This window comes from Haliotis rubra, unplaced genomic scaffold (genome assembly GCF_003918875.1).
Source record: "Haliotis rubra isolate DU_JTF1 unplaced genomic scaffold, ASM391887v1 Scf757, whole genome shotgun sequence".
In the NCBI taxonomy this organism is placed as follows: Eukaryota; Metazoa; Mollusca; class Gastropoda; order Lepetellida; family Haliotidae; genus Haliotis; species Haliotis rubra.
In genome coordinates, this window is record NW_025767476.1 from 449,091 (window position 1) to 466,138 (window position 17,048).

A 17,048-nucleotide genomic window follows, 5' to 3' on the forward strand; every position below is an offset into this window, starting at 1 on the left:
CAAAGGTCAGAAGGTATGATGCAGGTGAAACGGGATATTTTAACACTGAGGTGCGAACATGTGTTGGTTCATGTTTATAAGCTTGTCAGGAACTCGACTGGACAGCAGTTCCAGCTGTGGGGATCACTGAAGAGACATGTTTTGGTTTGTATATTTTTCAAACATTTAAAAAAATCTATTTTCTGCATGATGTGATATTATTAGATTTGAGACAGGTCACTCTGAGTGTTTTATTTGCCTTCTTTGTTGATGTCCCATGGTCCCTGGTATGGTGATCTACCTTCAGTTGTTGGCGATTTATAGCCCATTTTATACTGTATTGTCCTAATTTAAATCCATTTTTAGAAAGTAATGCTAGTTTTATTTCTTGATACTGTGATATTCTAGTCGACTTTACTGTCCTTCGATGACAGGTTTTTATAATTTACATGTATTTATGGTGAACTCTAAACTTCTTGTAGTCACGATATGGCTAAAACATTGCCGATGTGACTTTAAAGTTTGATTCACTCACTCCTTGTTGATGTATGATGTCGATCAGTAAGTTGATGGCAAGACCGTGGTGTGCAGTGACTCTCACTCAATCGGGGCGGTGGGGTAGCCTAGTGATTAAAGCATTCACTCATCCGCCGTGATATTGCTGGAATATTGCTAACAGCGGCGTAAAACTAAACTCATTCCCTGCCACTAAATACTATGGGTGGACGGCACTATTGGAGCACTGTAATTAAGAGGGATTTCCATAGCCATGAAAGAAACCTAAGGCAACTTCAAGGTAACAGTGTATCACAGAAACCTGTCTCCGGACCAGTAGGATGCTGGGTTAACCTGACATAAGGGCATTCCACCGGTAGGGATTAGTAAGTGAGTGAGTGGGGATATTTTAGGAATATTCCCTCAACATCACGACGGGGGATACCAGAACTGGGCTTTACACATTGTACTCAAGTTGGGAATCGAACCCGGATCTTCGGGCGTGACGAGCGAACGCCTTTACTACTCAGCTACTCTAGCGCCTCCGTAGGGATTAACATCTATACTGCGTAAAGTGGGTGGCGAGATATTGGTACAAGGTGTGTTTGGTGTAAGGTAACGTGGTAACATGGAAACAGTGACAGGGAAACGGTACTTACATGTATGCTATGTAAGGACTGACAAAATCAAACAAAACAAATACAAACGTATTTCAGATATAGATAAATGACTATCCCTTTTTAGAATATTCGAGTATTATTCCCTCAGGTACTTGCGAGTCGCTATGTTTGCTGTGGCCACTCTCGTCGCACTGCTTCTGCATGGAGCAAGCGGAACAACAGAGGTGAGGGCTGTACATTCTACTTTAGTTACCCGTGAATAAACTTACCTTATTTCTACATGAGCTGTGTCATTCAGGGTGCTGTACATTCTACTTTAGTTACCCGTGAATAAACTTACCTTATTTCTACATGAGCTGTGTCATTCAGGGTGCTGTACATTCTACTTTAATTACCCGTGAATCAACTAACCTTATTTCTACATGAGCTGTGTCATTCAGGGTGCTGTACATTCTACTTTAGTTACCCGTGAATCAACTAACCTTATTTTTACATGAGCTGTGTCATTCAGAGCGCTGTACATTCTAATTTAGTTACCCGTGAATCAACTAACCTTATTTCTACATGAGCTGTGTCATTCAGGGTGCTGTACATGCTACTTTAGTTACCCGTGAATCAACTACCCTTATTTCTACATGAGCTGTGTCATTCAGGGTGCTGTACATTCTACTTTAGTTACCCGTGAATCAACTTACCTTTTTTCTACATGAGCTGTGTCATTCAGGGTGCTGTACATTCTACTTTAATTACCCGTGAATCAACTACCCTTATTTCTACATGAGCTGTGTCATTCAGGGTGCTGTACATTCTACTTTAGTTACCCGTGAATCAACTAACCTTATTTCTACATGAGCTGTGTCATTCAGGGTGCTGTACATTCTACTTTAATTACCCGTGAATCAACTAACCTTATTTCTACATGAGCTGTGTCATTCAGGGTGCTGTACATTCTACTTTAGTTACCCGTGAATCAACTAACCTTATTTCTACATGAGCTGTGTCATTCAGGGTGCTGTACATTCTACTTTAGTTACCCGTGAATCAACTAACCTTATTTCTACATGAGCTGTGTCATTCAGGGTGCTGTACATTCTACTTTAGTTACCCGTGAATCAACTACCCTTATTTCTACATGAGCAGTGTCATTCAGGGTGCTGTACATTCTACTTTAGTTACCCGTGAATCAACTAACCTTATTTCTACATGAGCTGTGTCATTCAGGGTGCTGTACATTCTACTTTAGTTACCCGAGAATCAACTATCCTTATTTCTACATGAGCTGTATCATTCAGGGTGCTGTACATTCTACTTTAGTTACCCGTGAATCAACTAACCATATTTTCTACATGAGCTGTGTCATTCAGGGCGCTGAACATTCTACTTTAGTTACCCGTGAATCAACTAACCTTATTTTTACATGAGCTGTGTCATTCAGGGTGCTGTACATTCTACTTTAGTTACCCGTGAATCAACTAACATTATTTCTACATGAGCTGTGTCATTCAGGGTGCTGTACATTCTACTTTAGTTACCCGTGAATCAACTAACCTTATTTCTACATGAGCTGTGTCATTCAGGGTGCTGTACATTCTACTTTAGTTACCCGTGAATCAACTAACCTTATTTCTACATGAGCTGTGTCATTCAGGGTGCTGTACATTCTACTTTAGTTACCCGTGAATAAACTTACCTTATTTCTACATGAGCTGTGTCATTCAGGGTGCTGTACATTCTACTTTAATTACCCGTGAATCAACTAACCTTATTTCTACATGAGCTGTGTCATTCAGGGTGCTGTACATTCTACTTTAGTTACCCGTGAATCAACTAATCTTATTTCTACATGAGCTGTGTCATTCAGGGCACTGTACTTGCTACTTTAGTTACCCGTGAATCAACTAGCCTTATTTCTACATGAGCTGTGTCATTCAGGGTGCTGTACATTCTACTTTAGTTACCCGTGAATAAACTTACCTTATTTCTACATGAGCTGTGTCATTCAGGGTGCTGTACATTCTACTTTAGTTACCCGTGAATCAACTAACCTTATTTCTACATGAGCTGTGTCATTCGGGTGCTGTACATTCTACTTTAGTTACCCGTGAATCAACTACCCTTATTTCTACATGAGCTGTGTCATTCAGGGTGCTGTACATTCTACTTTAGTTACCCGTGAATCAACTACCCTTATTTCTACATGAGCTGTGTCATTCAGTGCGCTGTACATTCTACTTTAGTTACCCGTGAATCAACTAACCTTATTTCTACATGAGCTGTGTCATTCAGGGCGCTGTACATTCTAACCTTATTTCTACATGAGTTACCCGTGAATCAACTAACCGTATTTCTACATGATCTGTGTCATTCAGGGCGCTGTACATTCTACTTTAGTTACCCGTGAATCAACTACCCTTATTTCTACATGAGCTGTGTCATTCAGTGCGCTGTACATTCTACTTTAGTTACCCGTGAATCAACTAACCTTATTTCTACATGAGCTGTGTCATTCAGGGTGCTGTACATTCTACTTTAGTTACCCGTGAATCAACTAACCGTATTTCTACATGAGCTGTGTCATTCAGGGCGCTGTACATTCTACTTTAGTTACCCGTGAATCAACTAACCTTATTTCTAAATGTACCCACTGCCATTGGATCAAGAACAATATCTTCTCGACTACCAAATAACACCTCTATTTTCACAGCAGAAGCTCACGCGATATTAACAGCTCTTAAATATATTAATAAACACCGTAAATATATACAATACATTATTTTTTCCCATTCTCCTTCGTGTCCTCAGGGTATTAAAATATTTCTTGTAAACATCCACTTTTATTAGAAATTATTGTATTGTATAATGAGCTTGCTACTGCCCAATGCGAGATCGTCTTTTGTTGGTTACCCAGCCACGTTGGCATTTCTGGGAACACAATGGCCGATCTTGCTGCTAAGGCAGCACTCAACACATCTGTGACACCACCTCTGATCCCATACTCTGATTACAAAGCTGCTATTAGAGTTTATATCCGTGATCTTATGCAAAAGAAGTGGGACACTCAAGTAAGTATTAGTAAAATCCATGCACTAAAACCAACTATCGGTTACACCTACTTGGGTTGTCAGTCCAGATTTGAAGAGGTCATCATACGACGATGTCGTATTGGTCATACATGATATACTCACGAATACCTATTTAAAGGTGAGGATCCTCCGTTTTGTATCCTTTGTGATGAAAGAATCACGGTCAAGCATGTCCTGCTTGACTGTGTTGAATATTCCATCACAAGGGATCTCTATTTCAAATCCCAAACTATGAAGGATCTTTTTAGTATTATAAGTTCTCATTTAATTATTGCATCTTAAAAAAATATAGACTTGTTAACTGATTTGTAAATAGATACATATTTTATTATTGTTAGTTTCAATTAGTAACTGAGATTGTTAGTGGCTGTACCCTCAAAGGGGGTTGAAGTAGCGTAAAATTATTGTCCTCCTGAGAGGATACGTAAGTCCTCAATCATTCAAAGGAAATTTAAATTTACCAGCTGTTTTAAATGTAGTATTCTTGTCATTTTAACTTTGGCTAAATTTGACTTCAATCGCCAGCGGTTGAAGGGATGATGTAAATCGAAATAGGGTCCATGCAGGTAGCAAAAGTAATGTAAGTCGCCATGGTCCCTAGTTTGGGGATGTACCTTCGGTTGTTGGCGATCTATAGCCTGATTTTATATTGTATTGTCCAAATAATGCTATCAGTTTTAATTTTCCACAGTAGTTTTAGTTGTAATTGTGCTATTCTAATTGTTTTACTGTCCTTCGTCGACAGGTGTTTATAATATACATCTAGTCCATTTCAATGTCACATATGTTCTCGTCACGACATGGCTGAAATATTGCCGATGTTACGTTAAATAATAACTCACTCACTCACTCTAAATGTACCACGACATTCAAAGCACTATACATTATACTTCAGTTTTGCGTGAATCAACTAACCTTATTTCTAAATGATACTGCACGTTATTGTCCAGTGTGATCGCTTGACTGTAGGTAATAATATAGTGTGCTCACTATACTGTACGTTATATTCTATTCTAATTCAACTTAGTATGTAACACGAGTTGTGATTGGTCAATGCCATGAATTTCTGACCGTATAATCAAAACCTTTGAATGTATATATACACTAATGGGGTAACGCTGTTTACGCGTCGCCGTTATAACTAAATTTGCGGCTATATAACCATCGGTATACGTCCTCAATTCGTGAAACACAGTACAGTTAAGGGTTATTGTAAAATGTGCTCAGTACACTGTAGGTAGTAATAGAGGGTGCTCATGATTCTGTACGTTATTGTCCAGTGTCCTCACGATACTGTACGATATTGTCCAATGTGCTCAAGATGTTGTACGTTATTGTCCAGTAAGCTCACGATACTGTACGTTATTGTCCAGTGTGCTCAAGATGTTGTACGTTATTGTCCAGTAAGCTCCAGATGTTGTACGTTATTGTCCAGTGTGCGACGATACAGTACGTTATTGTCCAGTGTGCTAACGATACAGTACGTTATTGTCCAGTGTGATCACGATACAGTGCTTTATTGTCCACTGTGCTCACGATACAGTACGATATTGTTCTGGGTGCTCACGATACAGTACCTTATTGTCCAGTGTGATCACGATACAGTGCTTTATTGTCCAGTGTGCTCACGATACTGTACGTTATTGTCCAGTGTGCTGAAGATACTGTGCTTTATTGTCCAACGTGCTCATGATGCTGTACGTAATTGTCCACTGTGCTCACGATATTGTACGTTATTGTCCAGTGTGCTCACGATACTGTACGTTATTGTCCAGTAAGCTCAAGATGTTGTACGTTATTGTCCAGTGTGCGACGATACAGTACGTTATTGTCTAGTTTTCTGAAGATACTGTACCTTATTGTCCAGTGTGCTCAAGATATTGCACGTTATTTTCCAGTGTGCTCACGGTGCAGTACGTTATTGTCCAGTGTGCTCAAGATACTGTATGATATTGTCTAGTGTGCTTACGATACTGTGCTTAATTGTCCAGTGTGCTCACGATACAGTACGATATTGTCCAGTGTGTTCACGATACAGTACGTTATTGTCCAGTGTGATCACGATACAGTGGTTTATTGTCCAGTGTGCTCACGATTCAGTACGATATTGTCCTGGTTGCTCACGATACAATACCTTATTGTCCAGTGTGATCACGATACAGTGCTTTATTGTCCAGTGTGCTCACGATACTGTACGTTATTGTCCAGTGTGCTGAAGATACTGTGCTTTATTGTCCAGCGGGCTCATGATGCTGTACGTAATTGTCCACTGTGCTCACGATATTGTACGTTATTGTCCTGTGTGCTCACGGTGCAGTACGTTATTGTCCAGTGTGCTCAAGATACTGTACGATATTGTCTAGTGTGCTTACGGCACTGTACGATATTGTCCAATGTGCTCACGATACTGTACGTTATTGTCCAGTGTGCTCACGATAATTTACGTTATTGTCCAATGTGATCAAGATATTGTACGTTATTGTCCAGTCTACTCATGATACAGTATGTTATTGTCCAGTGTGCTCACGATACAGTACGTTATTGTCCAGTCTGCTATAGATATTGTACGATATTGTCAAGAGTGCTCACGATACTGTACATAATTGTCTAGTGTGCTCACGGCGCTATGCGTTATTGTCCATGTGCTCAAGCTACTGTACGTTATTGTCAAGTGTACTCACGATAATGTACGTTATTGTCCAGTGTGCTCACGATACTGTTCGTTATTGTCCAGTGTGCTCACGATACTGTACGTTATTGTCCAGTGTGCTCAAGATTCTGTGCTTTATTGTTCATCGTGCTCAAGATAGTGTACGCTATTGTCCAGTGTGCTCACTATTCTGTACGTTAATGACCAGGGTGCTTACGATAGATGACGTTATTGTCCAGTGTGCTCAAGATACTGTGCTTTACTGTCCTGTGATCACGATTCTGTACTATATTGTCCAGTGTGCTCACGATACAGTGCTTCATTGTCCAGTGTGCTCACGATACTGTATGTTATTGTCCAGTGTGCTCACGATAATTTACGTTATTGTCCAATGTGATCAAGATATTGTACGTTATTGTCCAGTCTACTCACGATAGTGTATGTTATTGTCCAGTGTGCTCACGATACAGTACGTTATTGTCCAGTGTGCTCAAAATGTTGTACGTTATTGTCCTCTGTGCTCACGGTGCAGTACGTTATTGTCCAGTGTGCTCAAGATACTGTACGATATTGTCTAGTGTGCTTACGACACTGTACGATATTGTCCAATGTGCTCACGATACTGTACGTTATTGTCCAGTCTGCTATAGATATTGTACGATATTGTCAAGAGTGCTCACGATACTGTACATAATTGTCTAGTGTGCTCACGGCGCTATGCGTTATTGTCCATGTGCTCAAGCTACTGTACGTTATTGTCAAGTGTACTCACGACAATGTACGTTATTGTCCAGTGTGCTCACGATACTGTACGTTATTGTCCAGTAAGCTCAAGATGTTGTACGTTATTGTCCAGTGTGCGACGATACAGTACGTTATTGTCTAGTTTTCTGAAGATACTGTACCTTATTGTCCAGTGTGCTCAAGATATTGCACGTTATTTTCCAGTGTGCTCACGGTGCAGTACGTTATTGTCCAGTGTGCTCAAGATACTGTATGATATTGTCTAGTGTGCTTACGATACTGTGCTTAATTGTCCAGTGTGCTCACGATACAGTACGATATTGTCCAGTGTGTTCACGATACAGTACGTTATTGTCCAGTGTGATCACGATACAGTGGTTTATTGTCCAGTGTGCTCACGATTCAGTACGATATTGTCCTGGTTGCTCACGATACAATACCTTATTGTCCAGTGTGATCACGATACAGTGCTTTATTGTCCAGTGTGCTCACGATACTGTACGTTATTGTCCAGAGTGCTCAAGATACTGTACGATATTGTCTAGTGTGCTTACGGCACTGTACGATATTGTCCAATGTGCTCACGATACTGTACGTTATTGTCCAGTGTGCTCACGATAATTTACGTTATTGTCCAATGTGATCAAGATATTGTACGTTATTGTCCAGTCTACTCATGATACAGTATGTTATTGTCCAGTGTGCTCACGATACAGTACGTTATTGTCCAGTCTGCTATAGATATTGTACGATATTGTCAAGAGTGCTCACGATACTGTACATAATTGTCTAGTGTGCTCACGGCGCTATGCGTTATTGTCCATGTGCTCAAGCTACTGTACGTTATTGTCAAGTGTACTCACGATAATGTACGTTATTGTCCAGTGTGCTCACGATACTGTTCGTTATTGTCCAGTGTGCTCAAGATTCTGTGCTTTATTGTTCACCGTGCTCATTGTTCACCGTGCTCAAGATAGTGTACGCTATTGTCCAGTGTGCTCACTATTCTGTACGTTAATGACCAGGGTGCTTACGATAGATGACGTTATTGTCCAGTGTGCTCAAGATACTGTGCTTTACTGTCCAGTGTGCTCACGATTCTGTACTATATTGTCCAGTGTGCTCACGATACAGTCCTTCATTGTCCAGTGTGCTCACGATACTGTATGTTATTGTCCAGTGTGCTCACGATAATTTACGTTATTGTCCAATGTGATCAAGATATTGTACGTTATTGTCCAGTCTACTCATGATACAGTATGTTATTGTCCAGTGTGCTCACGATACAGTACGTTATTGTCCAGTGTGCTGACGATACAGTACCTTATTGTCCAGTGTGCTCAAGATGTTGTACGTTATTGTCCTCTGTGCTCACGGTGCAGTACGTTATTGTCCAGTGTGCTCAAGATACTGTACGATATTGTCTAGTGTGCTTACGACACTGTACGATATTGTCCAATGTGCTCACGATACTGTACGTTATTGTCCAGTCTGCTATAGATATTGTACGATATTGTCAAGAGTGCTCACGATACTGTACATAATTGTCTAGTGTGCTCACGGCGCTATGCGTTATTGTCCATGTGCTCAAGCTACTGTACGTTATTGTCAAGTGTACTCACGATAATGTCCGTTATTGTCGAGTGTGCTCACGATACTGTTCGTTATTGTCCAGTGTGCTCACGATACTGTACGTTATTGTCCAGTGTGCTCAAGATTCTGTGCTTTATTGTTCACCGTGCTCAAGATAGTGTACGCTATTGTCCAGTGTGCTCACTATTTTGTACGTTAATGACCAGGGTGCTTACGATAGATGACGTTATTGTCCAGTGTGCTCAAGATACTGTGCTTTACTGTCCAGTGTGCTCACGATTCTGTACTATATTGTCCAGTGTGCTCACGATACAGTGCTTCATTGTCCAGTGTGCTCACGATACTGTATGTTATTGTCCAGTGTGCTCACGATAATTTACGTTATTGTCCAATGTGATCAAGATATTGTACGTTATTGTCCAGTCTACTCACGATAGTGTATGTTATTGTCCAGTGTGCTCACGATACTGTACGTTATTGTCCAGTGTGCTCAAGATTCTGTGCTTTATTGTTCATCGTGCTCAAGATAGTGTACGCTATTGTCCAGTGTGCTCACTATTCTGTACGTTAATGACCAGGGTGCTTACGATAGATGACGTTATTGTCCAGTGTGCTCAAGATACTGTGCTTTACTGTCCAGTGTGCTCACGATTCTGTACTATATTGTCCAGTGTGCTCACGATACAGTGCTTCATTATCCAGTGTGCTCACGATACTGTATGTTATTGTCCAGTGTGCTCACGATAATTTACGTTATTTTCCAGAGTGCTCACGATACTGTACGTTATTGTCCAGAGTGCTCACGATACTGTACGTTATTGTCCAGAGTGCTCACGATACAGTACGTTATTGTCCAGTGTGCTCACGATACTGTACGTTATTGTCCAAAGTGCTCACGATACAGTACGTTATTGTCCAGTGTGATCACGATACAGTGCTTTATTGTCCAGTGTGCTCACGATACTGTACGTTATTGTCCAGTGTGCTGAAGATACTGTGCTTTATTGTCCAGCGGGCTCATGATGCTGTACGTAATTGTCCACTGTGCTCACGATATTGTACGTTATTGTCCTGTGTGCTCACGGTGCAGTACGTTATTGTGCAGTGTGCTCAAGATACTGTACGATATTGTCTAGTGTGCTTACGACACTGTACGATATTGTCCAATGTGCTCACGATACTGTACGTTATTGTCCAGTCTGCTATAGATATTGTACGATATTGTCAAGAGTGCTCACGATACTGTACATAATTGTCTAGTGTGCTCACGGCGCTATGCGTTATTGTCCATGTGCTCAAGCTACTGTACGTTATTGTCACGTGTACTCACGACAATGTACGTTATTGTCCAGTGTGGTCACGATACTGTACGTTATTGTCCAGTGTGCTCACGATACTGTACGTTATTGTCCAGTGTGCTCAAGATTCTGTGCTTTATTGTTCATCGTGCTCAAGATAGTGTACGCTATTGTCCAGTGTGCTCACTATTCTGTACGTTAATGACCAGGGTGCTTACGATAGATGACGTTATTGTCCAGTGTGCTCAAGATACTGTGCTTTACTGTCCTGTGATCACGATTCTGTACTATATTGTCCAGTGTGCTCACGATACAGTGCTTCATTGTCCAGTGTGCTCACGATACTGTATGTTATTGTCCAGTGTGCTCACGATAATTTACGTTATTGTCCAATGTGATCAAGATATTGTACGTTATTGTCCAGTCTACTCACGATAGTGTATGTTATTGTCCAGTGTGCTCACGATACAGTACGTTATTGTCCAGTGTGCTCAAAATGTTGTACGTTATTGTCCTCTGTGCTCACGGTGCAGTACGTTATTGTCCAGTGTGCTCAAGATACTGTACGATATTGTCTAGTGTGCTTACGACACTGTACGATATTGTCCAATGTGCTCACGATACTGTACGTTATTGTCCAGTCTGCTATAGATATTGTACGATATTGTCAAGAGTGCTCACGATACTGTACATAATTGTCTAGTGTGCTCACGGCGCTATGCGTTATTGTCCATGTGCTCAAGCTACTGTACGTTATTGTCAAGTGTACTCACGACAATGTACGTTATTGTCCAGTGTGCTCACGATACTGTTCGTTATTGTCCAGTGTGCTCACGATACTGTACGTTATTGTCCAGTGTGCTCAAGATTCTGTGCTTTATTGTTCACCGTGCTCAAGATAGTGTACGCTATTGTCCAGTGTGCTCACTATTCTGTACGTTAATGACCAGGGTGCTTACGATAGATGACGTTATTGTCCAGTGTGCTCAAGATACTGTGCTTTACTGTCCAGTGTGCTCACGATTCTGTACTATATTGTCCAGTGTGCTCACGATACAGTGCTTCATTGTCCAGTGTGCTCACGATACTGTATGTTATTGTCCAGTGTGCTCACGATAATTTACGTTATTGTCCAATGTGATCAAGATATTGTACGTTATTGTCCAGTCTACTCACGATAGTGTATATTTTTGTCCAGTGTGCTCACGATACTGTACGTTATTGTCCAGTGTGCTCAAGATTCTGTGCTTTATTGTTCATCGTGCTCAAGATAGTGTACGCTATTGTCCAGTGTGCTCACTATTCTGTACGTTAATGACCAGGGTGCTTACGATAGATGACGTTATTGTCCAGTGTGCTCAAGATACTGTGCTTTACTGTCCAGTGTGCTCACGATTCTGTACTATATTGTCCAGTGTGCTCACGATACAGTGCTTCATTGTCCAGTGTGCTCACGATACTGTATGTTATTGTCCAGTGTGCTCACGATAATTTACGTTATTGTCCAATGTGATCAAGATATTGTACGTTATTGTCCAGTCTACTCACGATAGTGTATGTTATTGTCCAGTGTGCTCACGATACAGTACGTTATTGTCCAGAGTGCTCACGATACAGTACGTTATTGTCCAGTGTGCTCATGATACAGTACGTTATTTTCCAGAGTGCTCACGATACTGTACGTTATTATCCAGAGTGCTCACGATACTGCACGTTATTGTCCAGAGTGCTCACGATACTGTACGTTATTGTCCAGTGTGCTCATGATACTGTACGTTATTGTCCAAAGTGCTCACGATACAGTACGTTATTGTCCAGAGAGATCACGATACAGTACGTTATTGTCCAGAGTGCTCACGATACAGTACGCTATTGTCCAGAGTGCTCACGATACAGTACGCTATTGTCCAGTGTGCTCACGATACAGTACGTTATTTTCCACGTGATCATCACAGTTTAGGAAATGAATTGTAGCCAAGCCAAACTTTTAGACGTGTTTGGCGTGTGTGGAAAAATGGTATTGGTTATATCATGGTATGTTCAAGTCAAGGTTATATCTTAGAGCAAGACTTTGTACTTCTAACCACGGTATACTGAGAACAGTCTCTCTATATTATAGTTTGCTCACGGTGCCGTGACACCCGGGGATGGAGAGGTCATCCCTATGGACATCGAGCTGCACGACAAGAGTATGATAACCTACCCAGGAACACCTGACCCACCTCAAAAATGCTTCAAGAAGTCAATCAACTTCCATGACTTTACAAAGGTACACGTGCATCTGAAATATATGGTCCATATAAAGGTCAGGCTGCCTCTGTGTGGTTTAAACGGTAGTCAACTACCATGACTTTACAAACAGTCAACTACCATGACTTTACAAATACTCAACTACCATAACTTTACAAATTGTGAACTATCATGATTTTACAAATAGTCAACTTCCATGATTTTGCAAAAGTACATACGGATCTGATATATATGCTCCATGATCTCCAGCTAGTGACCTAGCCAAGGACTTCAGCTGCCTTAACGTGTTTTGAATTGTTGTATATCATAGACTACCATGACTTTACAAAGGTATATATGCATCTGAAATAAGTGCTCGATGGTAGCTAGCGACGTGGCCAGGTTCATGTTGTAGCGTGTTTTAAACAGAAATCGCTTAAATTAATATTATGTGTAAAAATATAATTGTTCTTGTCACTGCATGGCTGAAACAACGCTTACTTAAAATTAAAACTCTCTCACCGAAACATACATCGTGATGTATATGTGTGATGACATATTTGATAGCTGCTACCCATCTACTTGAGGTCGTTCAGGGGGGCGCAAGGAATTGAATAACATCTTGGTTAGTAGGATAGAGAATCGGTGATGATTGTTGCAACAAACTGAACATAAATTATGGAAACAAATTTGAAATTCAGAGACAGTAATAAATATCTGACATATGCCAGTTAAACGTCTATTTCATGTATATTTTGCAGGGCTTAGTGGCTATGAAGATCACCAAAAAAAACACTTGTTTTGTGAAGCCATCTGACGAGACATACGACGACATTAAGAAGGTCGTAGACAACATCAAAAAGGTATGTCACATTAACAGCTGATGCATATTGCAACTCAGGTTTTTCATTATTTCATTCCATTTTCTCTGACACTTTTTCTTTCTTTCTTGGAATTGATCTTCAGTAACCCATGCTTGTCATAAGAGGCGACTAACGGGATCGAGTGGTCAGGCTCTCTGACTTGGCTGACACATGTCATCGTATTCAAGTTGCGTGGATCGATGATGTTGATCACAGGATTGTCTGGTCCAGACTTGATTTTTCACAGACCGCCGCCATGTAACTGGAATATTGCTGAGTATGGAGTAAAACTAAACTCACTCACTCACTGAGTGTGGAGTTAAACAAACCACCAACCAACTAACAAATACAACCTATCATTCTGTTCATCCTGTGTTCACCATGCAGGGAGAGACAGCACCAAAGGTTCAAGCTACTGAAGAGTGGGTCGTTCCCAAAACGCCATTACCTGCAGAAGAGATCGAACAGAAAGTGGGAGAGAGGATAGCAAAGTTCTGTAGCGGCTGCAAAGTGCATCTCCTCCAAGACGGCAAAGTGATCAGGGCTGCTGCAGGTAAGCGGTTGTCATCGTTGCACACCACACAAAACTATGAGCTATTAGGAGGTCCTTTCTCGACCTTTTGAAACGAGCCAAATATGTCAAGAGTACGAGATTAAATATGTATTGGATGCGTAGTCATGGTTGATCATATGCAATACTCAGCTGGACGTCAATAATCCTTATGTCATCTGATATAAAGGTTATTTTAATCTTATTTGGCTTACACGATGCAAATGCTGAAGTCAAGTAAACAATTGCTATTTCAGATGTCCCGAGAGTAACCGCGAAAAGAGGTGGTAAGTTTTCAACTTCATCTGTAAGTAATATCGAAAAGAATACCAAGGTTGATATATAGGAAATATCAACAAACGAATTGGATGTTTTCAACATGACAAAAAAGACCAGTCAAAAATCCTCTTGTCATAACGGTGTCCATGAAATTTGAAGATGCTTAAATGAATTTTCAAGATTCACATAAAGTTTAAATTTCAAAACAATGATCTTGAAATGTCAAGATAAGACTTTAAAATTTGAAGACCATCATCTGGAAATTTCAAAATATAATTTATAAAACCAACCAGAGTGGCCCAAAATGGCTTCCGTAAAGTACACGTGTGTCACATTTATTTTATCACAGTTGTGTTGATGTAGAGATACAGCGACATTTTTATCAGGTGTAATCACTAATACAAAAACCAATTATTCGCTTCCACAGCTGTGAGGAGCCGGTCTAAGAGATGGGGTGGATGGTGCCTGTTCTGCTGGGGTTGTAAAACGTCTGGAAAATAAAGACACAAGCCCGACCATGCAATAAATGTGGCGTCACCTGACTCTGGATCTGTGTTTTATATTGCCTTTTAAATTACATTTTTTAAAAATCCATGTCAAATATGTTGTTTAACGCCGCATTCAGCAATATTCCAGCTATACGGCGACGGTCAGTAAATAATCGCGTCTGGACCGGACAATCCAGTGATCAACAGCATTGACATCGTTCTACACAACTGGGATACGATGACATGCATCAACTAGGTCAGCGATCTTGACAATCTGATCCCTGTTTGTAAAAGATCAATTCCTACCCGGATCTTCACGGGTTCTTCAATACCAATTCAATTAAAGTTTTCATGATGAATTCATGTAAAATATGTTGTTTCGTACTAAGCTAATGCTGAAACTGTCGTGGGGTTGATGGAAAACCAGCAACCATCACACAGAGACTCAGAAATACTGACAACATGGGAATATAAACTATCCGAAAAAAGAAACGCATAGGCGTTTCGTATTCTTAAATATCTATTAATTGCCGATTGTGTTCAAACAATCGTCAAAATATGTAACAAAAGTGTTGATAACATGATTTTACATCAACAAAAATCGACTTTACCTGTAAATGTTGATCAAACGCAACAGAAATCTCTTTCCAGTTGCAAAGAGCATGCACTGTCTGGCTATAAAAATCCAGATTACTTTCCACTTTAGTCCAAGATCGGTACATCCGGGTACTACATCTACTTGATCGTACTGACACGGGTGAGAGCACAGCAGCTAGGGTGCCTGGACTTCAGAGCATATCCGATCAAGCTGTACGGAACGGGTTGAGAGAGATTGGACTGAGAGCCAGGAGACCCGACGTCGGGCCCGTGCTACGTCGTCACCATGGCGCTCAGTGTCTCCGTTATGGAAAATTATCCACTTGGTTGTATAAACATTTCCTTCTTTTAAGCTGATGCAAAAAATCATTTCCTGAAGTCTATTTGTGGACGAGTTATACATGTTTGAAAATGCAACATTTTCGCAACAGATTTCTTGGTTATGCGTTTCTTTTTTTTAATGGTATATATTTATGCGGTCGAACCCTGTTGTCCGAACACAAGGAGACTAGATAATGTTTAGATACAGCGTCGACAGATCCAGCTGTGCCTTATGATGGTCCCGATCAGCCAACAAGATGTTTACACCGTCATCAATGCTTCAGTGATTAAAGCTTTTGCTAATAGTATGACATGTCGCTGAATCAAGGCATCCGTTACACAGATACAACCAACAGTCTTTGGTTTTTCACACATTCCTCTGTTGTTATGGTTGGGCGCCGGGGTAGCCAAGTGGTTAAAGTGTTCGTTCGTCACGCTGAAGACCCGGGTTCGACTCCCCACATAGGTACAATGTGAATATTGCTACAAACTAAATACGAGCTTGGCAATCAGTCATGTTGGCCATTCCTCAAGACCTCAAATCCCATGAGGCATTCAAATTTATATCAAGAAGTGCACAGCCTTTTCTCACACTATCAGTATATCACACACATAACATTTGAAACAACCCCCCCCCCCTCCTAAAACCCAACTAATTTTATGAATCCGATAGTTCCTTAAGTATTTTCCTGAAAATACTATATTCAATGCGAACGATTTTTTAACTCAGTGTTAAAATTTATTTAATTGTAAGTAATTTAATGCGAAATTTGATTAATGTGAGGAAAATGCTATATTCTAAAATTAAACAATATTATTAATAATACGTCTACAGTGAAGTGTATCTTATACACTCTGAGCGAACGTATTCCAAACTGCTGCTCATATTACCAAGATGCATCACATAAGAAACATTCATTTCTGATGTGCGTAATAAAGTTGAGGCATGAGCAAGCTACCGTAAATCTACAGAAAATAGTGTCAGCTCCCGGGTCAGAGATAGATAGACTAGGATATTTCTATGGTCTACCTGAACAGCAAAATGAATCATTTGAGTCGTGTAAGGATTATATTGTGTTAGTTTTGAATCGACATATGGAGTGGAGTAAAGGCGATATTTTATGGGCACATCGCATAGGTAGAAACTCCAAACCTTATAAACCACGCCCACTTATAACCAAGTTTAATCTCACTGACGAGAAGACCTCTGAACTCAAACATCGAGACACATTGAGAAGTAGTGAGATAGGCGTGGCTAA

General features: G+C 40.5%; 1 protein-coding gene across 4 annotated transcripts; it reads left to right on the plus strand.

The window, feature by feature from the left end:
- Positions 1–14,925, plus strand: LOC124260255. Of its 4 annotated transcripts, XM_046694513.1 has the most exons (7): positions 86–144; positions 1,243–1,318; positions 12,582–12,731; positions 13,453–13,554; positions 13,942–14,107; positions 14,362–14,438; positions 14,564–14,876. In XM_046694513.1, exons 1-7 carry the CDS (start codon positions 137–139, stop codon positions 14,612–14,614), a joined length of 630 nt encoding a protein of 209 aa, XP_046550469.1. In that variant the 5' UTR covers positions 86–136; the 3' UTR covers positions 14,615–14,876. The 4 variants fall into 4 exon arrangements, with proteins under 4 accessions (XP_046550468.1, XP_046550467.1, XP_046550470.1 ...); XM_046694512.1 differs by lacking the exon at positions 1,243–1,318 and having other exon boundaries at positions 1–144; positions 14,362–14,391; positions 14,811–14,925; XM_046694511.1 differs by lacking the exon at positions 1,243–1,318 and having other exon boundaries at positions 1–144.
- Positions 14,926–17,048: the final 2,123 nt, after the last annotated feature.

Excerpts from the sequence above, each read along its gene's own strand:
- LOC124260255 (XM_046694511.1), top strand. The coding sequence starts at position 16 with ATGATGCAGGTGAAACGGGATATTTTAACACTGAGGTGCGAACATGTG. Across the intron at positions 14,108-14,361 it reads AGTGATCAGGGCTGCTGCAG|ATGTCCCGAGAGTAACCGCG; the intron begins GTAAGCGGTTGT and ends TTGCTATTTCAG. Across the intron at positions 14,439-14,563 it reads ATATCGAAAAGAATACCAAG|ATTCACATAAAGTTTAAATT; the intron begins GTTGATATATAG and ends TGAATTTTCAAG.